This window comes from Lygodium microphyllum, chromosome 1 (assembly GCF_053477565.2).
Source record: "Lygodium microphyllum isolate KBCC chromosome 1, Lygodium_microphyllum_v1.1.10, whole genome shotgun sequence".
NCBI classification, from domain to species: domain Eukaryota; kingdom Viridiplantae; phylum Streptophyta; class Polypodiopsida; order Schizaeales; family Lygodiaceae; genus Lygodium; species Lygodium microphyllum.
In genome coordinates, this window is record NC_141135.1 from 195,293,971 (window position 1) to 195,306,944 (window position 12,974).

The 12,974-nt window shown below is 42.3% G+C and overlaps 1 protein-coding gene across 1 annotated transcript; it reads left to right on the plus strand.

Annotated features, from left to right (window-relative positions):
• The first annotated feature begins 358 nt into the window (after window positions 1-358).
• LOC148042123 (alpha/beta hydrolase 1-like) lies at window positions 359-2,020 on the plus strand. Its single transcript, XM_087689319.1, has one exon. The coding sequence runs from the start codon at window positions 477-479 to the stop codon at window positions 1,518-1,520; it is 1,044 nt and encodes a 347-aa protein (XP_087545445.1). The 5' UTR covers window positions 359-476; the 3' UTR covers window positions 1,521-2,020.
• Window positions 2,021-12,974: the final 10,954 nt, after the last annotated feature.

Below are 12,974 nucleotides of genomic sequence, written 5' to 3' on the forward strand. Positions count from 1 at the left end.
GTCACTGTGTTCGTATGCATATATAAAAATCAAAATAAAAATAAAAAATAAATCTATGTGCACTACAATACAATAGCAACCGCATTATTCTAGAGAGGCACTAGAAGTGTGATAGGATTCAACTTTATCTCACGCATTCATGACTCGCTCCCCGGTTACTATATTTGACATTATCATTTCTCTCTTTAGATTGGTGATGTTACCTCTAGTAAACCTTGGAATTTTCGAAACGAGACTACTCTCAATGCTCATCGGGCCCTTAGTTTCAATTGTATTGTAGTCTGCTACATAGATCGAAAAACGAGAGCTTTGACCTGGAAAAAGTCTCAATTTCGAGTCCTGACGCGTGGCGGGACGTATTGATCGTCGCTTGTTAGGCAGCGCAAATCATATGTCTCTCTCTTTCCATCTTGTTTTCTTTCGGTCGAAACACACACACCCACACACTCTCTGTCTCTCTCCGTCTGTGGACATTAATGGAGCCGCCTGCGTGTGAAGTGGATCTGTTTGGCTTGGGTGTTTTGAAAGAAGACGGGTCTTTTACAAGAAGGGCGCCTTCTCCAGAGCCGGTTGTGCCAGCGGATCCGGGCTTTGAGGTAGATGGCGCGGTCCGATCGAAAGACATAGTGTTGTTCCCCGAGAGGGAGGTATGGGTCCGGATCTATCTCCCTAAGGAAGAACTGGAGACCCAGGCCGATCAGTCAGGCCCCGTGCTGTTCTACTTCCACGGGGGAGGCTTCGTACTATGCAGCGCAGCGGGGGTGTTGGTCGACACGCTGTGCAGGCGACTTGCCAGAGAAGGCCACCTGCTGGTCGTAAACGTGGAGTACCGCCTGGCGCCGGAGCACCGCCTCCCGGCGGCCTTCGACGACTGCTTCGACGCCGTCAAGTGGGCGGCGGACTTGACGACGGGAAGCAGACTTGGCGGCGGGCAGCAGCGGGTGGACGACGACCCGTGGCTACGGGGCCTCGCGAGCAGTTGCCCGGGGCGCTTCATCCTGGCGGGCCACAGCGCGGGAGGGTCGATCGTGCACCACGTGGCGCTGCGCTGCGCGGCGGAGGGGCTGGGGGTGGGCGGCGGGCTGCTGATGGGGGTGCCCTTCTTCGGCGGGCAGGAGCGGACCGCCTCCGAGACGGAGTTGGGTGGGCCGGGTGCGTCCCTGACCCTGGCGCATACGGATGCCTTCTGGTTTCTGGCCCTGCCCGACCACGCCCGCGGCCGCGACCACCCCTTCTGCAGCGTCCTCTTAAACCCCGATCTGGTCCGCTTCCTCCGGCCGGTAACATGCCCGCCTGTGCGCATCGTGGTTGGCCAGCTGGACCTCCTCCTTGACCGCCAGCGTGAATATGCCCAGGCCCTCCGCGCTCTTGGCTTGGATGTCGAGATGGAAATCATCCAGGGTGGAGATCATACTATGATGATGTCTGCAGACAAGGCAGACCAAGAATTTCACGTCTGCTTGCGCTTCTTGAACGAGTGCAAAGCAAAGCTAGATCAAAATCAGACTCAGCAATTTTAAGGTATGAAAATAAAAAGGATCCCTTTTTTTCCTCGGCCTATAAAGATAAATAAGCAAGCTAAGGGTTGTGTCACGCCTAGCTCAGTCTTAGGCTTTTTGATAGCTGAAGTGAATGTGTTGTGACATGTTATTTTAACCTCTTCATTTTATAAAAATATGTCTACCTTCACTTTGAAAGTCTAATCAAGACTTCCCGTGTGACATTACCTAACAATGTAGCTTTTGCAAGCACTTGGCTTCGACTTAAGCATAAACATGTCATCATTTACTCATCCACTATGTGTTTGAACTTTATAAGAAACTTTTGTGGTGATGCCAAGTGTATGGATAATTGTTGTACATTTTAAAAGTATCCTTACCTTGTTTTCCAAACACAAAATCACACATTTGTACTTGTACTCTTCATCAAAGAAAACCAAGATTTCCACCCATGGTTCACAATCTCAGAGTATCATCATCAATTCCTCTCTCTCAACTTTGTAGCATGTAGGAGAGTGGAACTCCTTATAGCACCTTTAGCGATGCCTTTCTCCATGACACTCCAATGCACAAGGAATTATGGTCTATAAGTAGACTCCACACCTCCACAAACACAATTGGACTTTACTAAGTGATTGAAAATAAACTAGCATCCAAGCTTGCAAGTTTATGGAGACATGGTTTCATGAGGCAAGAAGATTTTTTGTATGCATCTTGTCTACCATTTCTGTCTGGTCTAGTAAAAATCTCCATTCAAGACTTATAAGAGTATGCTATAGAAACATGAGAATACAATTTAGTTCATTTCAAGGCAAAGAATTTGGAAAAGCAAGGGTGTGTTTTTTAAACTGACAAAACGAGATGGTTAGGAAGAATTGCAAAGGCTCTCTCTCTAGCTTAAGTACAAAGCATGAAATATGCTTGAGACCACTCAAGTGTTGTAAATCTCAAAAATCGAACCAACCTCTATGAATACAAGGCATCAGATATGCTCAAGACTACTCAAGCAATTTAAGTCCTAAAAGATGGAACCAACCTCTAGTAAAACAATTAAGCAATCTATCAAAACAAGGCAGTTATTAAAGTATGAGGAAGAGGAGAGAAGATGGAGTAAAAGAAGGGTATTCTCCTTGTAATTTTTAATCTCTTGTTATGAACTTAAAAATATAGTTTTTCTCAATAAAGATATTGGATTAGAGATCATCAAGAAACTTGAGGAGAGGAGATTGAAGAAAAGAAGAGCTTTCCATATGGGGAATTCGAGTGAAAAGGGGCTTAGAGAAACCTCTCTTCTTCAAAGCCGTGATGGGCTTATTTGAGGATCTAATGGGGAAGCCTTATAGGCTTCCTCCTCGAAGTTCGGAGGGAAGAAAAGTTATCTTTAGGAGGGTTCAATGGGAAAGCCCTTAAACCCGGCAAGGAGATTGGGCTTGTGATGGATGCAATGGAAAGGGGACTTAAATCCTAGGTTACAATGGACTTAATAGGGTCTCCACGGGTAGGACTTTACAACCGAGGTAAAATGGCTTTTGGGGGATGCAAGGGGGAAGGGGGCTTAAATGAAAACCAGGGTAAAATTTGCTTGTGTGGGGAATCCACGGGTAGGGGTAAAAATGGCTTTAAAGGACTTGTGTGGGGAATCCACGGGAAGGGGTAAAAATGGCTTTAAAGGACTTGTGTGGGGAATCCACGGGAAGGGGGGCTTTAAGAAGCCCCCTTAGAAGCTTCCAAGAAGCTTCTTGGAAGCTTCTGGGAACGTGTGATGGCCACGTTGGTGGATGATGAGGATCTCGATGGTGGGCAGGAGGTGGAATGGCGGTAGTAGATCGACATGTCCCTGGCGCCTCCCTCCGGCACGGCGATCCACGACTACAGCAACACCTTCTTCCTCCACGCCGGATTCCGCAGCTCCCTCTTCTTCCACACCTTGGCACGGTGGCTGGCGGCTCCTTCCATAGTCTAGCGCCGTCCCCTACTCTCACGCTTAGATTTCCTCAGCTTCCTTCTTCTCCACCCCTTAGAGGGGGGTATTTATAGTCTGGGGGAGAGGGGAACTCCCCCCCCTCCCCCCCCACGTGGTCTGTTGCATGGCCACCTTTCCCCACGACTTCAGGCTCACTGCGGACCCATCCCCGCCACATTCTCTCTCCTCCAGCACAGCATTCGGCTAGGGAAAGGAGTAATAAATAAAAATTTGAAAATTTTTAATCCCCTCATTATCCTCTTAACCTCCTCCCAAGAGGATGTTCACCTGCGGTTATGCGGGTTTTTAAACCTCGGTCTTGTTTTTGCTAGTGGAGAGTTATGATACCTTGCGTACAGTTTAAAGCTTGCACGGTCGGTAACTCCAATGCCGGAATTGACCTTTGCTTGAGTTTCACGCAAGCTAGTAATATTTTTTAACAGAAATATTACATTCTCTCAACTGTAACGTGTCCACTTGTTCCCTTCAGGACACGTCTTAGCAGTCCATCGGAAAGGAGGTCCAGAAAGCTCTACTCGGCACTCCCATGGAATTCACGGGTCACTTCCTCATATACATATGAGTTTAGCTCAACCCTCCGACCTTGAATATGTAAAGTTGAGTTTATGTGAGCTTCCACAAAAATGAACAGCTTTACGATCTTCAGTTTCTCCAACCACTTGATCCTCTTTATATTGGTTCGAAGGTACGCAAACCGGTGGGCAGCTATATGGTAGATTCCTGAGTCACGCGTCCATCTCCGTTCCGCGTACAAAGGTGATGGATTATAAATACGATCTAGGATGCTCATTATATCAACCCTTTGTCGATAATCTGGGGAATGCATCGCGGTCATAAACATGACTCAGAACACTAAGAACCTATTCCATGCTTCATAATTCTGCAAGACAGCATCGAAAGTAAGGAGGTGTTATGAATAGCAACATTTGCTTTACTTCTTCTTATTAAGATTTCTTAAAAACAAATCCTTTGTTGGTTTGCTCTGATACCAACTATAACGTATCCACCTGTTGCCTTCAGGACACGTCTTAGCAGTCCATCGGAAAGGAGGTCTAGAAAGCTCCACTCGGCACTTCCATGGAATGTCACGAGGTTTGCGATCTAGGACTTTCCGCATCTGCCACGTAGCGGAAGTATTCTGGCCGTTCCCACTTAGGACCGACCTGAATCAGGGTTTCCCCTAATGGTCATTTCCTAAACGGCAACTAGCGTCGAACCCCGAGCGAACTACTTTATGCAGAAACGCCAAGGCCGAAGCAGACTCATGTTGCACTTGGTTCAAGGAGAATGGGAAATGAGAGGGATGCAAGGCTCGACCTCTCTGCCATAAGGCATAGTCCCATTCCGTTCTCCTAAAACAATGTAAATCGGGATTATTATAATCTTGACTCTAGGTCAGTGCCCTTGCTATTCGTTTCCTTTGAAACGATCTCCTTGCTGTCCATTATGATTGAGGAAAGTTCTCGGCCAACCGGGACCACCCATCCATAGGACAGACCCATGGCCACATCAATCGCACTTTCCTCAGGTTGTTTTAGTTGTCTAATTACCTACCACATTTAGTTGGATATGCATCAAGCAGCTTCCTTAATTAGCATGTTAAGCACTGATTCCTTCACGTAATCTTAGCACTTGACATAGAAAAGCAGTGTCAAACAAGTTCCTTTTCAACAGGTTATCATATTTATCTTTGGAATACATTCATAAAGTCCAGCGTATAGGCTTATCCATAATCCGCCTGAAGGCTATCTAGCAATCCACAAGGATTACTAATCCAAGATTCCGCCCGTAGACTAGTATGCGGGCCTCGAGATTCAATCCCGAGTCATGTTGGCCTCTTGTGCAGGGCCCGGAAGGTGAGGGATTTACGGCCAGAGCCCCCCCTGGCACCCAAGCGTCCTCCTGCTCCAAGTAGCGCTCAACGAAGAGACCTCATGTGGCGGGTTCGGTCCACCTTCCCGGCGCGATTAACAACCCCCTTAGTTAGGGTGAGGTAGACAGTCGGGGGTAACTGAGGCTGCCTCTCCCTTCAGGCCTTCAACCTGAAGCATTAGATATCTTTTCATCCTTTAATTCCTTGAGCAAACAAAGCAAACAGTGCTCTTTAAACTGTTACAAGCACAATCATTTCCAGTGGTCGTTACTTGGCCAATTGCTAAGGAGTGAATCCTTCTCTCCGAATGCATCCAGTATTCGATCTGGGATCAATTGTTGCTACTTGGCAAGATCCCCAAGGGTTTGTTTGTTAACCCCTATGTCCTTGGGTTAGGGCCGTACCCAACTTAACCAATACCTTAAGTTTTATTAGCAGTAAATATGTTGCTCTAAATTATTGATTGGTCTTTTGCTTCCAAGCAAATATCTAATCCCCTTATCTTGGCCACTTTTCCCAAGAAATGCGCTATATTAGGATGACTACTCATCCTCTTGCAAGATAAACTTGCGCAAGAATCTGCCAATCTCAATTCGAGGAATTGGCCATTCTCTTGTGATCAAACCACAAGATTATGCAACTCTGGAACTTGTTGCACAAGTGTCACATCTAATCCATGGGACTACTTTACCCATCGAACGACGTCTTCTAATCACGAAATCATGATTAGATAGGAAACATGGTTAGGGTGTCTTCATATCCAATCCGTTCTTAATTGCACTAGGCCGACATCGTCAGTCCTAGGGTTCCAACTCAATCCGAGTTTCATCTTTTTAGCAAGCGATCCTTAGGGTAAAAACCCTAGATCCTTTCTTGCAAGTACGTCCTATTGTCCCTACATTCTGTGAATGTGGGTAGGACTTAGGGTTATGAGAGTTTCGACTTGGCAATTTAGTGTGTCTAGGCCAAGTCCTTAATTTGCTAAACCCTAGTTAGCACTTGGAGTATATTGTATTGATTTAACCATCCTAAGCGAATCCTTTGCAGGTTAGGTGTTTGGGTAATCTAGTTTACTTGTCTTACTACAAGGACAAACTACTGCTAAATATATTGTCTTGATCAAAGAGAAAAAAAAACTAGTAGTATTACATCATAATTCATGTAAGCATGCGATTCATTTCCTCTAGATTCGCAATCCCTAACTTTTATTGTTAAGACCAAGCACATATTAAAATTCGCATAACTTCCATTGGTCCTACTAGGACATGCATTCACGACTCATGCTATTAAGCTTTTAGGGTTTTATGTTAAACAAGCGATGCAGCCTTTCCCTAACTTCATTTCTACATGAAATATTCGTACCCTAATTGAGCATTACGCAACCTTTCCTAACTACTACGTAGTTGAATGGGATTTATGCCAATTGACTAGAGTTAACCTACTTCATACAGCCCTAGAATCATTTCCATGCCTTGCAAATTTCTACGGCTGTTAGCAACCTTCTTTAATGAATCATTGTGAAGAAAGAGATGTCTAATAATGCGACATGCGATTTAATCTTTCCATGCATAATTGAAGTGTACTACAATAATTTCGACTTTGTAATGATGGTCATTAGTTGATCTAGATTCATTACTTTGCAATGCATAAAAATAACTTGCTAAGAATGCATAGACATCTTATGGTTTTTTTTTCGTTCATTTCATTGAAAAATACAAATGATCAATCTTCAATCGTGAGTTACTTCCTTTAAAATAGCCAGTGTATTTCTCTCGCAAAAGTGCATCTTACTTCCGTGAATTAACCATGCATAATTGTAATATTTCGACATAAATCAAAATTAGGAAGAAAACTTGGACTTGTGGATTCGGTGAAATGTCCACATGAATGTTAGGAGATGATCCTCCTCCTGTTGCGCCTTGTGCCTTTTTAGGGGCCATCATGAATTCGACCTTCTTACCTTGGCCGCAGTCTTATGATCTTGGCCCGTCTCCCTCGTATGTGCAATTCCCTTTGAGGTACGGCTTCGTTGACCGAAGTACCAACTTGCGGAATTGGGCTTTGGAAGGCCTTAGGGTTCAGAGCTTGGGCCTTCTTTCTTTCAGAAAAGAGGGATTCGTGAGTGGGTTCTTGCAAAAGCCTTGTGGAAATGGATGCTTGAGAGATTCTTCTCTTGAAATTCCAATTAGGAAGGGTTTTATGGCTTTGCGGAAATGGGGATTTATGAACTTCTCCTTCCTTTCATAGAAGTTCCGAGAATAAAGATTTTTATGGAGAGGGAGTGTGAGGGGAAAATTTAGAGATGGGTTTATGGGGGAATTCGAGTGGAAAGGGGCTTAGAGAAACCCCTTTTCTTCAAAGCTGCGATGGGCTTATTTGAGGATCTAATGGGGAAGCCTTATAGGCTTCCTCCTCGAAGCTCGGAGGGAAGAAAAGTTATCTTTAGGAGGGTTCAATGGGAAAGCCCTTAAACTGGCCAAGGAGATTGGGCTTGTGATGGATGCAATGGAAAGGGGACTTAAATCCCGGGTTACAATGGACTTAATAAGGTCTCCACGGGTAGGACTTTACAACCGGGGTAAAATGGCTTTTGAAGGATGTAAGGGGGAAGGGGGATTAAATGAAAACCGAGGTAAAATTTACTTGTGTGGTGAATCCACGGGTAGGGGTAAAAATGGCTTTAAAGGACTTGTGTGGGGAATCCACGGGAAGGGGTAAAAATGGCTTTAAAGAACTTGTGTGGGAAATCCACGGGAAGGGGGGCTTTAAGAAGCCCCCTTAGAAGCTTCCAAGAAGCTTCTTGGAAGCTTCTGGGAATGTGTGATAGCCACGTTGGTGGACGATGAGGATCTCGATGGCGGGCACGAGGTGGAATGGCGGTAGTAGATCGGCGTGTCCCTAGCGTCTCCCTCCGGCACGGCAGTCCAGGACTATAGCGACACCTTCTTCCTCCATGCCGGATTCCGCAGCTCCCTCCTCTTCCACACCTTGGCACGGTGGCTGGCGGCTCCTTCCACAGTCTGGCGCAATCCCCTACTCTCACGCTTAGATTTCCTCAGCTCTCTTCTTCTCCACCCCTTAGAGGGAAGGAGGGGTATTTATAGTCTAGGGGAGAGGGGACCTCCCCCCCCACGTGGCCTGTTGCATGGCCCCCTTCCCGATGACTTTAAGCTCACTGCGGACCTATCCCCGCCACACTCTCTCTCCTCCAGCATGGCATTCGGCTGGGGGAAGGAGTAATAAATAAACATTTGAAATTTTTAAATCCCCTCATTATCCTCTTAACCTCCTCCCAAGAGGATGTTCACCTACGGTTATGCGGGTTTTTAAACCTCGGTCTTGTTTTTTCCAGTGGAGAGTTATGATACCTTGCGTGCAGTTTAAAGCTTGCACGGTCGGTAACTCCAAATTTGTCAGAATTGACCTTTGCTTGAGTTTCACGTGGGCTAGTAAATTTTTTCAACAGAAATATTACAGCTCTAAAGGAAGAGGTGGATGATAGAATAGAGATTTTAGCAATTATAGTATTATTTGTGTTTTCTATGGTAAAACATGTCATATTGTAGCCCAATGTTATGCTAAAAAGGATGATATCTGCAATGGTAAATTGTAGTAAGGAAACTATATATAATCTTCATGAGACAATGAAGATAAAAATGAGCATTTTCTTTTAATACAATATATGATGAATGCTGTTACAAGAAATGGAACACATCATGATGTATGATATGTTGATTTAGGTACATCTAATCATATGACTAGCCATGCTAAATGGTTTGGAGAGATGTAGAATTTGCAAAATCTAGATTATGTGGTGCAGATGGATGATGATTCATACCATCCAATTTCACACATTGAAAAAGTTCCCTTGTCCTTGCATGATAGTTAGACAAAGATTCTATCAAATGTCTTACATATACCATCCATTACAAAGAATTCAGTGTCTATAGACCACATGGTAAAGCAAGAGCTACATGTTTAATTTAATACAAAATGTTATTTTGTGAAAGACTTTAATGATAAGTGTAGGTTGGTCACAAAAGGAAGTTGAATTGATCGCATGTTTACTTTAGATGATGAAATTCTTGCTATAAATGTTGCTATATATTCTAAAGTCAAAGGAGTGGTTGCAGATATTGAAATTTGCATTAAGGGAGATTTGAGGTCTCAAAAGATCTTATAGAGAGAAAATATTTTAAAAAATAAAAAATATTTTGATAAATAAACATATCTAGAATTGTTAAAATGTCATTATCATAATATTCTTGTGGCTCACATCAAACCTAGAAATGTAGGCTACTATAAAGAAGATGGTGACTGATTTAATAAGGGTTCTATCTTGTCTTGATATAAGAGAGTGAATATTAAATTATAAATTTTTTGACATCTCATTACCTCCCTCCATCCTCATTCTCTCTTTTCCTTCTTCTTCTCCTTGTTGGTTACTTACTCATTCTTTGACCTTTTTGAATTCACAAGATCAATCATCTAATTATCCTTGAAGCGCATGTAAAAGATCTCTCTATCACATTCATATTGAGCTAGAATACGAGTATGAACCAATTAGAAAAATAATAAAACAAAACACTATTTTAGAGTCCATGAAACATGTGTTCTCATTTGAAGGAAAAAAAATATTAATCATCGATTGGATGGAAGATTATACCCCAAAGATCCTATAAAAAATAATACTCATTCTTTTTATTATAACTCTTCACTAATGTGGTTTATTTGGTGATGGTTATAATGGATTTTTGGGCTATATATTTAATCTTATTATAGAGAATGATGTTCTTAGATATTTGTAAAATCAACAGGATTGTCAATAGAAGAATCATTCATTAGAGAAATGTATAAAAGCAAACTAAAGAAAATAAACTAGTCTAGGCCTTTGAAATCGACAAAGACCTCTCAAAAATATTGAGCGTATCAAACAAGGAAGAGATGGTTGGAGTAAAGGAATCCAAATAGCAAGGTATATCTTTTTACTTCAGAAATGTTGAATATAACTTTGCTTCTAATAGTATTTGAGTTATGAAATTGATCTTTTTTAATTATCTTTTTCAATCAAATTTAAGTTAGAGAGATGCTTCAAAGATATTTGAGTTTTATTATCATCTCTTGCCTTCAAGAATGCCAAAGGATATTCTTGAGAAGAAGAAGTTCAAAAAAAGTAAAGAAATAGTGCTTGGATTCTTTTATTAGGCATCACTCTTTGGATTCTGAGCTAATGTAATCAAATATGAAAGAGTGTTAGATACGAAATTATTTACTTCTAAGGCCATATGTGGTGAAGACTATTAGACAAAGAGTGAGTGGCAAGGTAATGGAAGTTTTGGGTGAGTGTTTCCTTGTCTTTAGAAGAGGCAAAAGGAATAGCTAGGTTTGTGATTAAAATTGATGAAAGTGAGCTTTTAAAAGTATCAAATTAGAGAGGGTTTCCATTACTTTGATGAATAGAGCACTTTCATCAAGTCATTGCAATGATTCATTTCATTTATTGTTCAATTTGAACACAATATCTGGTTGTTTAGGAGCTTTTGAAGTTGACACAGAGGAATTTGATATATTGTATTGGATTTTCTATCAAACTTTAATACCTGATGTGATTAAAAGCCAATAAGTAGGAAAATAGCTATTTGTTGAGGAATTCAGAAACTAAAATGTCAAATGGCACGTAGCTAATGACTTAGATACACTCAAATGTATGTACAATGTGACGAAAGGAGAAAACTCTAGATATCCCTGCCTATATTGCATGTCCCCAACTACACAACTAAGCTCAAGAAATTGGAATAAAGTCCCCTCCAAGCATATCAAAGACCCACAATTCAAGCCAATTTTAGATATTCATTAGCCAATGCTCATGTATATATAATTCATGTACTTTCCAAAATAATTGAAAAGTTCGTTCATCTTTGCTTAAAAGTTAAAACCCTTATTAGCTAGACAATATGCTATGGAAAATACTAGATAAAATATTCTTTTGTTGCAATAAAACTGATTGAAAAGATGATGATCTCAATGACTTCAAAGGCCAATTGAATCTTTTTAAAAAGACAATGATAGAAGCTTGGGATATCAACACTTCACTCACTATATGGTAATAAGTTTTTATGTTCATATGGTAAGAAGTTGATATTACTACAAGGATATGGAGGTATAGCGGCGGCACTTTCCAACGCAAAATAGCGGCGTCGCTATTAGTATCAATGTAAATAGCGACGGTGCTTAGACGAAAAAAACGCGGGCCGAAACAAGAGTGCGTTATTTTGCGTGCATACACGAAAGAGAGAGCGAAAGGGAGAGCGAAAGGAAGAGCGAACATCTTGCGTTTGAGAGAGAGAGGGAGAGAAAGAGAGAGAATGAAAGCTTCTCACCACCGCCACCACCATTCATGAAGAAGAGGAGGAAGTATTCGAAGGGCAAAGAGGAGCCGCCGAATCTATCTTCGAGCCTTTACCGTGAGTGCATTGTTCCTTGTTGCTTCGTTTTTGTGTTTTCTCTTTCTCTTTTACTTGTTTTTGTTAAAATTCATGTGTATTGAGAGAGGGAGAGGAAATGAGAGAGAAAGAGAGGGAGAGAGAGAGGGAGAGGGAGGGAGAGGAAGAGGGAGAGGGAGAGAGAGGAAATGAGAGAGGGAGAGAAAGAGGGAGAGGGAGAGGGAGGGAGAGAGAGATACATTAAACATAATAGGGAAATAGAGAAAGAGAGGGAGAGGGAAAGGGAGGGAGAGAAAAGAGAGGGAAACATTAAACATAATAGGGAAATAGAGAAAGAGAGGGAGAGGGAGAGGAAGAGAGAAAAGGAAAGAAGAAACGTGGGAGGGAGAGGAAAAAACATTAAACATAATAGGAAAAGGGAGAAAGAGAGGGAGAGGGAGAGGGAGAGGGAGAGGGAGAGGGAGAGGAATAGAGAAAAGGAAATGAGATAGGGAGAGGAAGAGAGAAAAAACATTAAACATAATGGGGAAAGAGAGAAAGAGAGGGAGAGTGTGAGGAAGGGAAATGAAATGAAAGAGGGAGAGGAAGAGAGAAAAGGAAAGAAAGAACGAGAGAAAGAGGGAAAAAAACATTAAACATAATAGGGAAAGAGAGAAAGAGAGGGAGAGGGAGAGGAAGAGAGAAAAGGAAAGAAGAAACATGGGAGGGAGAGGAAAAAACATTAAACATAATAGGAAAAGGGAGAAAGAGAGGGAGAGGGAGAGGGAGAGGGAGAGGAATAGAGAAAAGGAAATGAGATAGGGAGAGGAAGAGAGAAAAAACATTAAACATAATGGGGAAAGAGAGAAAGAGAGAAAGAGAGGGAGAGTGTGAGGAAGGGAGATGAAATGAAAGAGGGAGAGGAAGAGAGAAAAGGAAAGAAAGAACGAGAGAAAGAGGGAAAAAAACATTAAACATAATAGGGAAAGAGAGAAAGAGAGGGAGAGGGAGAGGAAATGAGAGAGGGAGAGGAGAGAGAAAAAACATTAAACATAATAGGGAAAGAGAGAAAGAGAGGGAGAGGGTGAGGGAGGGAGAGGAAAGAGAGGGAAACATTAAACATAATAGGGTAAGAGAGAGGGAGAGGAAGAGAGAAAAAACATTAAACATAATAGGGAAAGAGAGAAAGAGAGGGT

Coding starts and splice junctions, on each gene's coding strand:
- LOC148042123 (XM_087689319.1), top strand. CDS start 477: ATGGAGCCGCCTGCGTGTGAAGTGGATCTGTTTGGCTTGGGTGTTTTG.